This window comes from Rhinoderma darwinii, chromosome 1 (assembly GCF_050947455.1).
Source record: "Rhinoderma darwinii isolate aRhiDar2 chromosome 1, aRhiDar2.hap1, whole genome shotgun sequence".
Taxonomy (NCBI): Eukaryota; Metazoa; Chordata; class Amphibia; order Anura; family Rhinodermatidae; genus Rhinoderma; species Rhinoderma darwinii.
The window spans coordinates 207680251-207698044 of record NC_134687.1 but is presented as its reverse complement, the minus strand read 5'-3'; the positions used below and the strand labels follow the sequence as shown (position 1 = coordinate 207698044).

At 42.5% G+C, this 17794-nt stretch overlaps 2 protein-coding genes across 2 annotated transcripts in view; one reads left to right on the top strand and one right to left on the bottom strand.

The window, feature by feature from the left end:
- Window positions 1-5617, bottom strand: part of HELQ (helicase, POLQ like) — a 49266-nt gene extending 43649 nt beyond the window's left edge. The window contains exon 1 of the mRNA XM_075861143.1: window positions 5075-5617. The gene's annotated coding sequence lies outside the window, so the exon portion shown is untranslated. The remainder of the gene's footprint in view (window positions 1-5074) is intronic.
- Window positions 5280-17247, top strand: MRPS18C (mitochondrial ribosomal protein S18C). Its single transcript, XM_075861177.1, has 6 exons — window positions 5280-5612; window positions 8781-8818; window positions 9068-9151; window positions 13604-13661; window positions 17016-17075; window positions 17158-17247. The coding sequence occupies exons 1-6, from the start codon at window positions 5528-5530 to the stop codon at window positions 17220-17222; spliced, it is 390 nt and encodes a 129-aa protein (XP_075717292.1). The 5' UTR covers window positions 5280-5527; the 3' UTR covers window positions 17223-17247.
- Window positions 17248-17794: the final 547 nt, after the last annotated feature.

Genomic DNA, 17794 nt, shown 5'->3' with positions numbered 1-17794 from the left:
CAGGCTCTGGGGAAGCCCCAGACAACCCTGTCAATATGAGGACAGCGATGTCAGGGGATTCCCCAGGGTCCCAGAGCAGAGCCTGTACTAGCACTCTGCTCGGGACTCCACTCTGGGGAAGACCCTGATAACACTGTCCATATATGGACAGCGATGTCAGGGAATTCCACAGAGTCCCGGAGCAGAGCCTGTACTAGCGGCTGTGTCCCGCGGGCCGCAGATGACTGCCGCATGGGCCGCATGCGGCCCAAGGGCCACGTGCTCCAGACCCCTGGTCTAGACATAATGAGGTTGACAGTGTGGCTGTTGACAAAGCAGTTTTAAAGAGTGAGGCAGTCTGATTGGGCACTAGGTCTGTTTTAGGAAATCCTCTACAAACAGAGCCTACTCCAGGATCCAAACCATTTTTAGAAATCAATGTATTTCAAATGTGTACATCCTCAGGGCCAATAACAAATTCCAAGGGGAAGGACCCAAGGGCTTTTGGTTTCAGTTATCAACTACTTGAGTTCTAATGTTTCTATTATATAGATGATGTACAGCTATAGGATATGTAACCAATAATGGTGTACTAAAATGAGACATCAGCCATATATTCTTGTTTCTATAGAAATTTCCAACCCAAGCGACCCTGTTGGTCGTCGATGTGATTTTATTTTTACTCTTTGAAAATCAATCAAATTTGAGTGAATCCTAGAAGTTGATGTATTCTTTCAGGCCGATATCATCATAAAATCACTGTTGAGACTTTGGTGCCGTTCCTGCAATCTGGTTAAGACAAAAGCATAAGTACTGGAACCCTAAGGCTCAATGCACACGACGCATATTACATACGGTTTTGCTGCACGTATTTACACGCGGAAAAGCGCAGTGTAATGCAGTACCAGCAAAATAAATGAGATTTCAAGAAATCTCATGTACACGCTGCCTTTTTTTTCTGCACGTAAATTGACCTGCGGTGCGTATTTTAAAACCCGCAGCATGTCAATTTATTTTGCGTTTCCGCTTGCAAATTGTATCTGCCTAGTTCTGAGAAAAAAACATCAAAACGTAAATACCGCACCGAGAAACGCTATATGGTGCAATTTTTACCTGCGAATTTCATGCGTTTTGGTGCATATTTTCTGCAGCAAAATACGCAACGTGTGCATGTAGCCTAAGGCTTCCTGCTGCAGCTACATAGGCATAAGCTGGTCCTCTAATAACAAGGTTCATCAGGGCAGCCTAGAAGTTAAAACCAAACAAACTGGTTACCATGGTTACAAGCTGGTTAGAAAAGCCAGAAATTAGCTTATCGACAGAACAGTTTAATTCTAAGGGTATGTTCACACGGCAACGCAAAATACGTTTGAAATGACGGCGCTGTTTTCAGGCGAAAACAGCTCCTGAATTTCAGGCGTTTTTACAAGTGCACGCGTTTTTCGCGGAGTCCATTACGGACGTTATTGGAGCTGTTTTTCAATGAAGTCAATGAAAAACGGCTCCAATTACGTCCCAAGAGGTGTCCTGCACTTCTTTGACGCAGGTCGTAATTTTACGCGCCGTCTTTTGACAGCGACGCGTAAAATGACAGGTCGTCTGCACAGAACATCGTAAGACCCATTGCAAGCAATGGGCAGATGTTTGCCGACGTATTGGAGCCATCTTTTCAGGCATAATTCGAGGCGTAAAACGCCTCCATTACGTCTGAAAATAGATTGTGTGCATCTAAGGGCTTCTAAGTTGGGAGAGTCCCTTTAAAGAGATTTTTCCTACACCTAACATGCTGGGTCCCATTTTGCTTCTTGTGGTAAACGCTGCATCATTCATCCCCATGTCGCGTAACCATGGCAGCCATTTGCTGACCACTTTATTAATGTGACATCCATAGTTACCTCAGAAAATAAAGTAACACACACAACATACATGCACATAAATGTGCAAATGCTGTAAAACACTTGGACATACCCCCTGTAAAGGCATATCTGTCAGACCTAACCAAGACTGAACATATCATACATAGGTAATGTAATGCTGTAACATACTAACACCTAGTTAATCCTAATGAGACATTGTATAAAAAAAATTGAAATAAAAATGTCGTTTAGTAAATCTTACCTGTTAGCCCTTATTCACATGACAGGGTTTCCCGGCCGTGTGACGGCCGTTCATAAAACGCCCGTCACCCGGCTGCAGTAGGAACAATAGACCCCTAATGGGGCTATTCAAACGACCGATTTTTTGACGGCCCGGGAAACCTGGCTGTCGGAAAATGGGACATGTCCTATTTTCGGCCGTTTACGCGGCCCCCATAGAAGTCTATGGGGCCGGGTAATACACGGCCATCACCGGAATGTGTTCCGAGTGATGGCCATGTATTCCGTCGCTCGCTCCCTCCTCACAGCGCAGAGTGCATGGGAGGAGGAGGAGTTTATGCCATTCGGACGAATGGCTGTACGCTGGAGGTAAGTTTATACACTGTGTGGCAGGGCCGGGGTGCACAGCAGGTGGAGGGAGCACTGCGCTGGCTCCCTTCCCCTGCTTGTTTTAAAAGCGCCCTGGCCCGGCGACACCTTCCATGGCCGATGGCGCTGCTGCTACTACTGTAGCGACGCCACTATAGCAGAGCAGGGAGGTATCTCCCCGCTCTGCTATGTGCTAGCCCCACTTTAGCTCCCTGTAGGAGCGGAATCCCCGTGTGTTCGGGGATTCCGCTCCTGGACAGAGCGCTTGATGTCTCTGTCCATATCTGGGCAGTGACATCAGGGGAAACTCCTGAAGCGGAATCACCGAACACTCTGTGACCGGGGATTCCACACCAGGCGAAGCCAGTAACGTTCAGTGTCCATAAATGGACACAGACGACAGGGGCTTTTCCTGAAGTAGAATCACCGGCCACATGGGGATTCTCCTTCAGGAGTTGCCCCTGATGTCACTGTCCAGATATAACTGGCCCGGAACGGATGCAAAACTAATGCGAACAGGCCGGGAAAAATGGCCGATTTTTTCGGCCGACACTCGGGCAGGACCCTGTCGTGTGAATAAGCCCTTACACTATGGATTTGTTGAGTCATTTGCCATACTATTAGGAATGTAACAGCTGATATTTACCCAAATAGATTTTTCCATCTCAGTTGGGGGGGGGGGGGACAGCTATGCTTTATCAGGGGTATGCCCATGTGGTTTACAATATTCGTGCTTTTTAATAGATTATAAAAGGGGTTGTCCGGGTTTATTATTGTTTTTTGTTCACACACTGAGGATGGGTACTAGGCAAAGCCCATGTGGATTTTTAAGGATAATACGCGGCTGAAATCTGCAGCCATCTTAAACCATTTCTATGCAACGTACGGGTGCTCCGGGGTTTTTCTTTTTTCAGTTAAATATAATACAAACTGAAATTCCGAGCCAGACTTTTACTGCCAGTGACATCAGATATTTTGTTAGCTGATTCCACCAATTTTTAAGGGATCTGCTATCTATCGGGTGACCCGACTGTAAGACTATGTTGACACGTAGAGTCAAAAACGTCTCAAAATACGGAGCTGTTTTCAAGGGAAAACAGCCCCTAATTTTCAGACGTTTTTTGAGCAACTCGCGTTTTTCGCAGCGTTTTTACAGCCGTTTTTTGAGCTGTTTCATTGAAGTCTGAGAAAACGGCTCTAAAAACGTCCCAAGAAGTGTCCTGCACTTCTTTTGGCTGCAGCGGTCACACGAAATGAAACGTCATTCCAGGAGGCCAGACTAGAGAATAAGTAGGAAACCCTAGGTAACTTTTTTTTCCCTTACATTCCGCCGCAAATGTCGCAACACACGTTACTTTGTTGCAGGTTTAAGCACCCCATATAATTCAATGGGGACAACCCGCAACCAAAGTACAGCGACTCTGGAGAATTAATTGACATGCTGCGGCTGAAGGAACCGCACCGCAGATCAATTTATGTGCATTTGCTGAAATCTCACCCACACTGCTGCTACTGTAACACGCTGTGGATTTTCCGCAATGAACCTGTTGGGGAAAATCCGCAGTGTTTCCACCGTGTGTGTTCCTACCCTAAAGGGTGCAGTCACATGTGTTCGATTTTGTTGCTAAAATTTCTGCCACTGAAAATAATTTCCATTCATCTGAATGTGGATGTTTCTGCAGTCGATGTCTGGATTTCTGCAAATGCTATTCAGATGAATGGAACGGATTTTCAGTCGTAAAAATTCCTGCAACAAAATCTGCCGCGTGTGAATACACCCTAAGGGCATATGGACATCAAAGAGGGTGTTCCACTATGAGCCAGAACAGAGAGCTGCCTCATATCCACTCATTCATCTAAATAACCACCATGTAATATTACATTGCAGCAACCATTGAAGGAAATTGAATGTCTGGCCAGAAAAGGCTTCCCCTGGCAAAATCAGCTGGGGGGCTTCAATATGAAAGAGGCAGTCTTTGATAAGACATCTTCTATGAAGTGTACCTGAACTTGTGATCTCCCACCCAATAATCTCCAGGCGTCGTAGGGTTACCATGGCATGGGTACAGCCCAGTGAGCAGAGGTGAGGTCAGGCGGGAGGTCACAAGTGGAGTTACGCTGCCATAGAAATAACATGCCGAGAGGAAAGGACAGATTTATTGTAGTCAGTGATAAAAGCCGCCAGTTCTGCCAATGGTGAACGTCAGTTTTATAAACAAACATACAATAGACTATTGGCAATATCGATACATTATTTTGTGTTTACAAAAACAAACAAGAAACAATGCAATTACAATTTTTTTCTGCTGGCGCAAGAGAAAATAAATAGGTGACCCCATTATTTCCAACACAAAATAATATAACGTTACGTATCTACAGCATCTGGGGGCTCTCAGAACTGAGTGTGTGTATATGTATATATATATATATATATATATATGTGAGATAAAGCAGTGATCATGGAGGCAGAGATTTATCTACAATCCCGGTCACAAAAACCATTGAAGAACACTAGTCTCCCCCGACAAGCTGCTGATAACAGGGAACAGTAGAATGTACCCGTCTGCCCTGCATATGTAAACATGCATACAAGTAACCGGCTACTGCAGCTACCACGTACATGACCTTACCTTACGTTTATTGCAGCGTTTTTTTTTTTTTGTTATCAATAAATGTATAAAGCCCGTGTTACTAACGTGTCTTCCCGCAGTAGACCCAGTATGTCACCAGAGACTATTTGGATCTGTCTTTTAGTGTACTGCGCATGCTCCTAGCAATCATGTAACCGGCGTGTGCTGATGACGTAACCCGCTATGGAGCAGCCATTTTTCATTTGGGAAAGTCCTATCTATACTATAATATACATAACAATACTAGAGTAAAAATCTGCACGTTCTTCTTATAAATCACGTGTCTCGGAATAGATATTCTTCTGTGGTGTCCTCGCTTGTGTTGCTGTCTGACTTTCTGCATTCGGAACTATAATGCCGGGCTCAGTGTTGTCAGCCGGACCGGTGAGGTGACAGGACGCGGCGTGCAGTTGCTTCCTCCTCTGCAGGTCATAGGGTTGAGTGTTGGGGAAAATGCTGGTGGTCGGGTTATTGCGGAGCGCTGTGCTCCGGCGGCATCGGCTGCCAGTTTTGTGCACCTCCTCCATACACAGCACAGGTAAGGACTGCCACATCCTGACGTAGATGTTCGGCGCTGTACACGACGCCCTGGCAGCTATTTACACCACAACTGGTATCAGCTGTGCATATTAGAAGTCACATTGGTGACACAACCTAAAATATTATCTAGAGATATTCATGTTATCAATGCTTTCACTGACACTTTATATATATATATATATATATATATATATGGCTCTAACTTCTTGGACTCCCACTGAGCCAAAGAACAATGGGTGCCCGGTCTCTGCCCAGAAGGGAGAAATGCTTGCACACGTGATCAATCATGGGAGATCTCACACTGAGCACCCCAACTGCTGGCACTAGAGGGGCACCTATATGACCAGTACATTTTACTAGCTGGTGAACAGGTTTCCATGGAATTGGGACAATATTTGGTCTGATCACTAAATTGCGACTTGACCAGTAAACTTTGGGCTTGTGCACACGACTTGGAGCATTAGCCGTATGTTTAGTGCCAAGGGCAGGATCACTTCTTGTAATATCCCGAAAGCTTTTCCTGATCTCTCAGGGCCGTATCCAATCCCATCCTTGACACTAAATACACTCTGACATCTTTTTAATGTGGCTGCAGTTCCACTGAATAGGGTTCTATGGAGATCTAAGTTCGGTTTAGTTGAACTATGCCGTAATACGGATACTAAAATGTGTCTGCCTTGGGCTATGTTCAAACGGCATATTTTAGCCAGTAAAACGCTTGTTTTATGCGACGATATACGCTTGAAATAGACCTGCAAACAGTGTAGCTTATATGAGGCGTACTTTATTTTTGTTACCCTGCTGAATTAATAAACACAGCATCAAAAGACACTTGTAAAAACGCTTCAAGAAATGACGGTCACTTTTTTTAAGGTGAGTTTTTCCCGTTGACTCCTAAAAATATGCTTAGACTAAGTTTCCAAAATGTAAAATCGCTCTGAAAGTACGCTAGTAAACGCCTGGATTTCAGAGGCTGATTGAAATCCGCCCCATATTTTTCGGCATGTAAAATATGCCGTGTGAAGTTAGTCTTACGGCCATCAAAAAGGTGGCTTCTTGTCCTAGTGTACAAAATAATATTTTGGAGCGGATTCCTGTTACAAATCTTTAGAACCTATGAATGTACTAGGAAATCTGTGTATAAAAACGACTGCCCTGAGATAAGCGATGCAAACTTTTTTTATAATTTACATTCACGTCGTTTAATCAAAATCATTATTGCCATTACTGCACAGATCACATGAAAGTGTGTGGAAGGAGCGCGTCAGAACGTTGCTTCCGATATCAAGGGTATTGACGGGGTGCAGTCTTTTCCTTCACGCCAATGGCCTCATGCACACTTCCATGGCCGTTCCTCACGGATCCGTGTGTCCGTTATGGTATCCATGTGTACTCCGTGGTTCCGTTTCAAACAGACGTTGTGCTTCCGTTAAAAAAAAAAAAAAACGGAAGGTATTGAACTTGTCACCTGTCCCAGTCTGTGAACTTTGGCACGCGTTGCCGTCCGTTTTTTGATGGACCCATTGACTTTTATGTGCATTGGCCCATTGAAATGAATGGGTCAGGGTGCTATCCGTGACAAGAATGGATAGCACCCTGAAGGAAAAAAAAGTGGGCACAAGGCCTAACTGCTAGAGTGCCATCAGCTGTTCCTGACCCAGACAAGGCATGATTGAAATGCTCTGGGTCCAATAAGGTTTTTAAAAGTGTATCCCCAACTTTAAATATAATTAATTTTAGGGTAAAGTACCACGTATAATCTGGAAAGTTGTTGGGCTGTTCACCACAGCATGTGTGTGTGGTGTCAGCCGAATTCAGACGTCGCCACATGAAACCGTATCCTTAGACTGGGTTCACACGAGCATGTTCGGTCTGTAAAGGACGGAACGTATTATGGCCGCAAGTCCCGGACCGAACACAGTGCAGGGAGCCGGGCTCCTAGCTTCATAGTTATGTACGATGCTAGGAGTCCCTGCCTCTCCGTGGAACTACTGTCCCGTACTGAAAACATGATTACAGTACGGGACAGTTGTCCTGCAGCGAGGCAGGGACTCCTAGCGTCGTGGTCGTGTGCATTAGGGCTTAGGCTGGGTTTACACTGCGTTTTTAGCATGCACTTTTTTGTGCTTATTGCCGCAACTGAATTGTGCAAAAGTTCTGCAGCGTTTACAGTAGCAGCAAAGTGGGTGAGATTTAGTAAATCTCATGCCCACGCTGCAGGAAAAAAAAACGCAGAATAAACTAATTTAATTCCACAGCATGTCAACTTTTTCTGCGTTTTTGTTCATTTTTCCGTTGCAGGTTTTCCCCATTGAATTCGATGGGGATGCAAAACCCACAACAGAAAGCCAAGCGTTGCGACTTTTGTGACATAATCGCAGAGTTTACACCGCAAAAACCGCAATGCCGTAAGAAGAAAAAAATCATACTTACCCAGAATGCCCTCCTCCTTTTTGCAGTCTGGGATGCTGTTTCATCCCATGTGACTGCTGCAACCAATCACAGGCTGCAGCATCACATGGCCTGCAACGTCATCCAGGGAGGCCGGAGTGAACGTCAGAGGAGGGAGGGGGTAAGTAAGAACAGCTTTCTTCCATGTAGGGATTTCCGTCCGAAAAACCGCACCACAGTATGGTGCGATCTTTCGGACGGAATATCCTGCGGGTTCCAGGATGGACATGCTGCGAGATTTTTACACAGCGTATCCATCCCGCGGGAACCCAGAATTATACTTCCTCTAGTGGAGCCTGCACGAAGTCAGAATTTTATTATTTAACTCTTTCGGTGCGTTTACATTAGACATTTTTGCCTGTGCTGTTTTTTTCAGCTGAAACATTTATTTTACAGCTTCACCTGTAGAAACTGCAGACAAAAACCGCATTGCAAACCGCTGATATTTTTACCACACGGCATAAAACGTCTCATGTCAATGCACCTTATGGCTATGTGGAGGGAAGGAGATGATTTAGAGCTTTGTATCAGAACACTGGAGCTCCGATCCCTTTTAAAGATATATCATCAACTTATTCAGCACTGAATTTTGGACATAAAATCAATGTTGAGAGTTTGATGCAAACCTTTTTAGGTTGGAATGCCATTTCAACACAACCGCAATGCACCTAATGCCATTTTATTTATTGCTTGATTCATTTATTTATTTTCCCAGCAACCCCGGACAGCAACTTCGCTTCACTTGAAGATATGGTAATGATAAAAATTCCCTATTGTAGAAATATAGTGTGTGTGTGTGTGTGTGTGTGTGTGTGTGTGTGTGTGTGTGTACATATATATAAAAAAATATTTTTTTCTTGTGATGTACAATATTACAGATTTCTTTAGTTTAGCTTTTTTTTTTTTCTAAAATATGATTTGGATGACTATTTATATATTTAGCTTTAATTTATTAATCTTTTTATGCAATGAGCTGCACTGAACTCCTTCTATTAACTACAGCCACAGAAAATGGAAAATCCTTTTATAGAACCTCCTAAGCAGTGCATCTTGTGTGGTGTCCCTGTAGACTACAAGAATACACAGGTATGTATTTATTAGCTTTAATGCTGTAAGGATTTTTTACTGGCATTATAAGTTAAATTAATTTTGATTTGGCATAGTGTTTAAATTTGATTTTTGTACTCACCGTAAAAATGTTTTCTTATGGAATTCATTGGGGGACACCGCACCCTGGGTTTTAGGCCCTGGCCACTAGGAGACTGACACTAGGTAGGAAAAGAGTGTTTTGCTCTGCCAAGGCAGGTAATTACCCTTACCAGTGACGCTCAGTTAATCGGTTTGTACATAAGCAGTAGGAGGAAGATATCATATCCATAGCTTCGGGAGAACAACTACAAAACGACTCGAACCAAAGTCCTTTGTCCGGAAAGACAAGAGGGTGGGATCTGTGTCCCCCCAATGATTTCAACAAGAAAAGGATTTTATGGGGAGTACAAAAATCCAGTTTTCTCGTAAATGTCATTGGAGGACACCGCACCATAGTACATCCTAAGGGTATGTGCACACACACTAATTACGTCCGTAATTGACGGACGTATTTCGGCCGCAAGTACCGGACCGAACTCCGTGCAGGGCGCCGGGCTCCTAGCATCATAGTTATGTACGATGCTAGGAGTCCCTGCCTCTCTGCAGGACAACTGTCCCGTACTGTAATCATGTTTTCAGGACAGTAGTTCCACGGAGAGGCAGGGACTCCTAGCGTCGTACATAACTATGATACTAGGAGCCCGGCTCCCTGCACTGAGTTCGGTCCGGTACTTGCGGCCGAAATACGTCCGTCAATTACGGACGTAATTAGTGTGTGTGCACATACCCTAAAGCAGTCCCGGGGTGTTGCTAAGAAGGAATCTACCGTGCGACTTGCCTAGCGCATGGCAGCTTGGAGTACATTGCGACCCAGGGTGGAATCTGGAAGCCTGAGTAGGGATCTGGTGGAACTTTGTGAAGGTATGTACCGAGGCCCTGGTTTTGCATACCTGTGAGACAGAAGATTGGTGTTGTTGCGTTGACAGCCTTCATGGAATGCTCACTATACCCCTAGATAGATTCCTTAAGTGGTGTAGTTTCCCAAATGGGGTCACTTTTGGGTGGTTTCCACTGTTTTGGCCTCTCGGGAGCTTTGCAAATGCGACATGACACCCAAAAACCATTTCCGCTATATATGAGCTCCAAAAGCCAAATAGCACTCCTTCTCTTCTGAGACCTGCTGTGGGTTCAAACAGCAGTTTATTACCACATATGGGGTATTTCTGTAATCGGGAGAAATTGCTTTACAAATGTTGGGGTGTTTATTCTCCTCTTTCTTGTAAAAAATTAAACATTTCTAAATTTTTTCAGAAAAGTAGATTTTCATCTTCACAGACTAATTCAAATACATTTAGCAAAGAAACTGTGTGGTCAAAATGCTCACTATACCCCTAGATAAATTCACTGAGGGGTGTAGTTTCCAAAATAGGGGAGTTTCCACTGTTATGGCACCACAAGACCTCTTCAAACCTGACAAGGTGCCTGAAATATATATTAAAAAAAAAAAAAAGTATTCCCCAAAATCCACTAGGTGCTCCTTTGCTTCGGAGGCCGGTGTTTCAGTCCATTAGGACACTAAGGCCACATGTGGGATATTTCTAAAAACTGCAGAATCTGTGCAATAAATATTGAGTTGCGTTTCTCTGGTAAAACCTTCTGTGTTACAGACACAAATGCATTTTGTAAATTTCACCTCTACATTGCTTTAGTTCCTGAGAAACGCCTATGGGGTTAAAACACTTTCTAAATGCTGTTTTGAATACTTTGAGGGGTGCAGTTTTTAAAATGGGGTGATTTATGGGGACTTCCTAATATATAAGGCCCTCAAAACCACGTCAGAACTGAACTGGTCCCTGAAAAAATAGCCTTTTGAAATTTTCTTGAAACTGTGAGAAATTGCTGCTAAAGTTCTAAGCCTTGTAACGTCCTAGAAAAATAAAAGGACGTTCAAAAAACGATGCAAATATAAAGTAGACATATGGGATATATTAAATAATAATTAGTTTGTGTGGTATGACTGTCTCTTACAAGCAGATACGTTTAAATTTAGAAAAATGCTAACATATACACTACCGTTAAAGTTTGGGGTCACCCAGACAATTTTGTGTGTTCCATGAAAACTCACACTTCTATTTTTCAAATGAGTTGCAAAATGACTAGAAAATATAGTCAAGACATTGACAAGGTTAGAAATAATGATTTTTATTTGAAATAATAATTTTCTCCTTCAAACTTTGCTTTCGGCAAAGAATTCTCCATTTGCAGCAATTACAGCATTGCAGACCTTTGACATTCTAGCTGTTAATTTGCTGAGGTAATCGGGAGAAATTTCACCCCATGCTTCCAGAAGCCCCTCCCACAAGTTGGATTGGCTTGATGGGCACTTCTTGCGTACCATACGGTCAAGCTGCTCCCACAACAGCTCTATGGGGTTGAGATCTGGTGACTGCGCTGGCCACTCCATTACAGATAGAATACCAGCTGCCTGCTTCTTCCCTAAATAGTTCTTGCATAATTTGGAGGTGTGCTTTGGGTCATTGTCCTGTTGTAGGATGAAATTGGCTCCAATCAAGCTCTGTCCACAGGGTATGGCATGGCATTGCAAAATGGAGTGATAGCCTTCCTTATTCAAAATCCCTTTTACCTTGTACAAATCTCCCACTTTACCAGCACCAAAGCAACCCCTGACCATCACATTACCTCCACCATGCTTGACAGATGGCGTCAGGCACTCTTCCAGCATCTTTTCAGTTGTTCTGCGTCTCACAAATGTTCTTCTGTGATCCAAACACCTCAAACTTCGATTCGTCTGTCCATAACACTTTTTTCCAATCTTCCTCTGTCCAATGTCTGTGCTTTTGCCCATATTAATCTTTTCCTTTTATTAGCCAGTCTCAGATATGGCTTTTTCTTTGCCACTCTGCCCTGAAGGCCAGCATCCCGGAGTCGCCTCTTCACTGTAGACGTTGACACTGGAGTTTTGCGGGTACTATTTAATGAAGCTGCCAGTTGAGGACCTGTGAGGCGTCTATTTCTCAAACTAGAGACTCTAATGTACTTGTCTTGTTGCTCAGTTGTGCAGCGGGGCCTTCCACTTCTCTTTCTACTCTGGTTAGAGCCTGTGTGTGCTGTCCTCTGAAGGGAGTAGTACACACAGTTGTAGGAAATGTTCAGTTTCTTGGCAATTTCTCGCATGGAATAGCCTTCATTTCTAAGAACAAGAATAGACTGTCGAGTTTCACATGAAAGCTCTCTTTTTCTAGCCATTTTGAGAGTTTAATCGAACCCACAAATGTAATGCTCCAGATTCTCAACTAGCTCAAAGGAAGGTCAGTTTTATAGCTCCTCTAAACAGCCAAACTGTTTACAGCGGTGCTAACATAATTGCACAAGGGTTTAAGTGTTTGCTAACTGTGTTAGAAGGCTTATGGATGATTAGAAAACACAATATACCATTAGAACACTGGTGTGATGGTTGCTGGAAATGGGCCTCTATACACCTATGTAGATGTTGCATTAAAAACCAGACGTTTGCAGCTAGAATAGTCATTTTGCACATTAACAATGTATAGAGTGTATTTCTGATTAATTTAATGTTATCTTCATTGAAAAAAACTGTGCTTTTCTTTAAAAAATAAGGAAATTTCTAAGAGACCCTAAACTTTTGAACGTGTGTATGTATGTATATATATATATATAACACTGAGGTCAAGTAGGGGAGTATGGAGCAGGTTTATGGAACGAGCGTGTTGGCTGTATCTTACAGCCGACACTTCAGTGTAACAAGTGGGGTCCCACTCGTTTAACCATTTATATGCTGTGGTCAATAGTAGCATCTAATCCATTTAAAATAAGGGGACAGCCCCCCCTCTGATGTGCCATCGTCGCAGAGACTCCATTCATAACTTTTGAGCATGTACAAAGCAGCTCCGGTTCTTCCAGTCCAACATGGGTCTAACTGATTCGTCCTTTTTGGGGACTGAGAATATTTACGAAGATTCCACTTGAATCTCTACAGACTGGAAAGAGGACAAAAGGAGAAGAGCGCAAACTGCCTGGAAAAAAGCAAAAGTGCGCTCTGGGGCCCTAGGGGGCTCTGCATCAATCTCCAGTAACCAATATCCATGCAGGAAGAGAACACGGCAATGTTGTTTTTGACAGCTGCTGTTTACTACTTCTGTCAGGAAGGAGCATTTCTGACAGGAAAAATGGAGCCAAAGACTGTCAGACAGCCTGGCTCCATGCATTTGGCACAGGATGAAAGCTACTGAATGCATACAGAGATCTTGTTGTTTACTGTTCGCAGCAGTGGTAAAGCAGGTTAAAAAAATAGAACGGCACTGCATTCAAATGCTAGCTGTTGGACTATAAAATGTTTGTCAAATGATCATTTGTGAATATAAATTTGGATAATTTTTACTAATTTTGAATTTCTGTTCTTTGTCTCAGCTTCTATCTCAATTTGTTTCACCTCACACTGGTCGTATTTATGGAAGGCATATAACAGGTATTTGTCTGAATTCATCAAAGATATTTTATATGAACGGTCTTTAAAATATTAGGTACTGTGGCTTTGTTGCGTAGTTAAGGTTGAAAAAAGACACACAGTTCCATCAAATCCAACCTATAATCCTATCGTGCTAATCCAGAGGAAGGCAAAACCCCCATGAGGTTGATGACGATTGCCACATCAGGGGAAAAATTCCTCCAACTCCAAATTTGGAAATCAGAATAAATCCCTGGATCAACATCCTATCTCCAGAATCTAGTACTCATAACCTGTAAAATTATATTTTTCAAGAAAGGCATCAAATCTCACATTTTTCATGGTGTTCACTAATGTATTACAGTATCTTGTCCTTTTTACAGGCTTCTGTTAGGCAGGGCTTAACAGAGGCAGGGTGAAGGCAGTCCTGGGGGCCTACATTAGGCCCCTCGGCTGCCATTACAACCATAGTCATCCTCTGATCTCGTTGAGAGGGGGAGATGAGCTGTCTGAGGGGGCCGCCCCCCTCTTTTCAATGCCTCAGATGCTGCAGTGGCGACAGCATTTGACGGGTTAAACAGGCAGGAACAGCGCGATCGCTGTTCCTCCCAGGTGTCCTCTGTAAAACACTGACACCTGCAGCGTATGGAGCGTGCTTTTACACTGACAGGCAATAATGCTTTGGTATACGAAGTATACCAAAGCATTCACTATGCGATCAATAGATCGCATAGTGAAGTCCCCTGGTGGGACTAAAAAAAAAAATGTGAATCAGTTAAATAAAGTTTGTGGAAAAAAAAAAAAAAAAAGTTAAAATCAAATAAAACTACTTTGCCCAAAAAGTGGTTTTATTTAGTAAGTGTCAAAACAACACATGCACATATAGTATCCCCGCGATCACAACAACTTGACCAATAAAATGAACACAATTAAACCGCCGGATGAACGGCGTCCAAAGAAAACGCAAAAAACGGCAAAATTCTCTTTTCTACCATTCCCCCCATAAAAAATAAAATAAGTTAATCTATAAGTCCTATGTACCCAAAAATAGTACTAATGAAAACTACACATTGTCCCGCAAAAATCATGCCCCCATACAGCCACATCTACGGAAAAATAAAAACGTTACGGCTCTTGGAATGCGGCGATGCAAAATTTTTTTTCCTAAAAGGCTTTTTATTGTGCAAACGTAGAAAAAACATATAAAATCTCTACATATTTGGTATCCCCGTAATTGTGCTGACCCATAGAATAAAGTTAACATGTTATTTACGCTGCATAGTAAACGGCGTAAATTTATAACATGAAAATTAATGCTGGAATAGCTGCTTATTTTCAATTCTCTCCTAAAATAAAGTTAATAAAAGTTAATCAATATGTTATAAGCATCTAAAAATGCTACAATTACAAAATACAACTCGTCCCGCAAAAAACAAGCCCTTATACGGCTATGTCGACGGAATAAAAAAAAAAAGTTATGACTCTTGGAATGCGACCGTGAAAAAATAAAAAATAATCCTTGGTCATTAACGTGCAAAATGGCTCGGTCATTAAGGGGTTAATAGACATCGCGTCCTGGCTGGAAGTGATGTCTATTTACCGTCAAGACACTTCAGTAACGTTAATGCGTAATGTTACAGCGGACATCCCACTGTAAAGGCAGGAACCGGAGCTAGCTCAGATTCCTGCCATTAACCCCTTCTACGCAGCGATCCAATGCAATCGCTGCATCAAAGTGGTTTGTATGAAATTGGCAGCCTGCCATGCGATGGCAAGGCTGGCGACTTACTATGGCAACAGGATGCCTAACAATGGCTTCCTATCTGCCATTACGGAAGCAGATTAGGCCCCGCCCGGAGGCGGAGCCTGATCGGCTTGCTGTCAGTGAACAACTGACCGTTCTAATACATTGCACTACATAGGTAGTGCAATGTATTAGAACATCAAACAAACAGTGGAGCTTCAAGTCCTCTAGTGAGACTAAATAGTGTCAAAAAAGTAAAAATAAGTTGTAAAAAATACAATAAAAGTCTCAAGTAATAAAATAAAACAATTGCCCTTTATCAAGTCATTTATTATTGAAAAAAATAATAAAGCCATACATATTTAGGATCGCTGCGACCGTAACGACCTTAACTATAAAAATGTTATTTATGTGAACGCCGTAAAAAAAACATACTGACATAATTGCTATTTTTTTGGTCACTTTTCCAAAAATTAAAATAAAAACTGATCAAAAAGTGGCATGTACCCAAAAATGGTACCTATAAAAACTATAACTTGTCTCGCTAAAAAAAAGCCCTCATACAGCTCCGTCAACGAAAAAATTAAAACAGTTATGGCTCTCACAACTTAGCAACAGAAAAAATCCATTTTCTTTACAAAAGTTATTTTATTGTGCAAAAAGTTGTAAAACATAAAAACGTTAGTTCTTGTGAGGGGCTCAGTGTGTGCATGTGCGCTGTCTCTCCATTCAAAGTCTATAGGAATGACTGAAACATCCAAGCAAAGTACTCCGCTGTCTGTGGGCCCCATAGACAAAAATGTATCCCGCTCTATTCAATCACCTATACTGTGGATAGGTGAGTAATGTTAACTGTGGGGGAAAACCCTTTAGATCACGATCACACACACACAGATTTGATGCGTTTTTTTTTTAGCCAAACACAGAATTGGACATAAGAGAGGAGCTGCATCATTCATTTTTTTTCTCTTTCTTTCCTTCCTTCCATTTGTATCCACTTTGGCTTAAAAAACAAAAACCTGAGCCAAACTGTTAGGCCCTGTTCACAATGAGTCTTTTTGCAGGCAAAAAAAATCTGCCTCAACTCCTTCAGGAATTTTGAGCTGCCTGCACATTCTTGCTGCAATTTTCTGCCTCACATTGGATTTCAATCGGTGGTCAGAGGCGGAACTGCGGCAAGAACGAACATGCTACTTTTTTTTTTTTTACCGCGAGTGGCTAAAAACCACCGTGGAAAGACGCATACGTATCCCACTGAAATCAATGGGAGGCTGTTTCGGACGTTTATCGCCGCGGTTTCCGCATCAAAACTCAACTGCGCCTTAAAGGTTTGAAGCTAATTAGGAGAGGTCAGAGGGCATACAGACAGAGCCGTCAGAATTGTCTGTCCGCATGAGGATAGAAGGGCAGAGCTGCTTGCATTCTATTGTAAAACATGCAAACTGCATAAGTAAAAATGGAAGAAAATGTATTATAACAAATATGAAATCCTGTTTTTTTTTTTTTGTAAAACTGTATGCAATAACAAAAATTAGTTCAATGGTGGCCAGAGCCTCTGCCATTAGTACAAAAGCCCTTCAAGCTATTTAGTTGAATTGTCATTAACTATTGCATTATTGTTACACCCACAGGGTTATGTGGTCTAAAACAAAAGGCCGTGGCAAAGGCCATTAAAAGAGCAACTATTATGGGTAAGATGTAGGGTTTTTCTTTTATTTAAACTTTCTTTTGTAATTCTGTACATACCATAACGAAATGTCAAATGTCTTTCAGGGTTTATGCCCAACACATACAAGGACCCTGCCTACCTCAAGGACCCAAAGATTTGTGATGTCTGAAAAATAAATACATTTTGTTGTTAAAGGATTGTTTTCCCAATGTGTAAATACTTATTGAATCTGGTAACGTAAGGGTTTATTCAGAAGACCTGGTGTAAAGCTGGCCGTGAAAAACTGGTTTCAAGGGCCAATTTGCACCCATGCGGGACCCATTTTCACAGATCCCTCAGATTTGAGTATATCGAGGAATCCCGGAAGATGGGCAAAAAAAGACATCCTGTTATTCCCCAGGCTGTTCATACGGTCTTAAAAAAAAAAAAAAGTGCCATGTTAATAGCCACATGGACATGATTTCAATGCAGCCGTGTGACGGCAATTTCCCTGTCGCCTGAATAGGGCCTAAGGGCTTGTTCATATCTGGGTTCCATAGTTCTGCTTCATCCAAGGTACAAAACAGTGACTACTGAAAGCTCAGCATCCGTTGCATGACTGAAACCAATGACCCTTGACGGAACTCATTGACTATGTTTCGTCTGGTCTCTCATGGCTTCTGTCACTTTGTCTGGCAAAAAACAACGGAAACGGTGACTAAAGCAGTTAGCAAAGCCTCCAACACAGGACCTAACCTAAAC

What these genes read in the sequence shown, in the direction of transcription:
- MRPS18C (XM_075861177.1), top strand. Translation starts at nt 5,528, where the DNA reads ATGCTGGTGGTCGGGTTATTGCGGAGCGCTGTGCTCCGGCGGCATCGG. An exon ending in TAGACTACAAGAATACACAG is followed by an intron (nt 9,152 to 13,603) that starts GTATGTATTTAT and finishes TCTTTGTCTCAG; the next exon opens with CTTCTATCTCAATTTGTTTC. An exon ending in TTATGGAAGGCATATAACAG is followed by an intron (nt 13,662 to 17,015) that starts GTATTTGTCTGA and finishes TTACACCCACAG; the next exon opens with GGTTATGTGGTCTAAAACAA.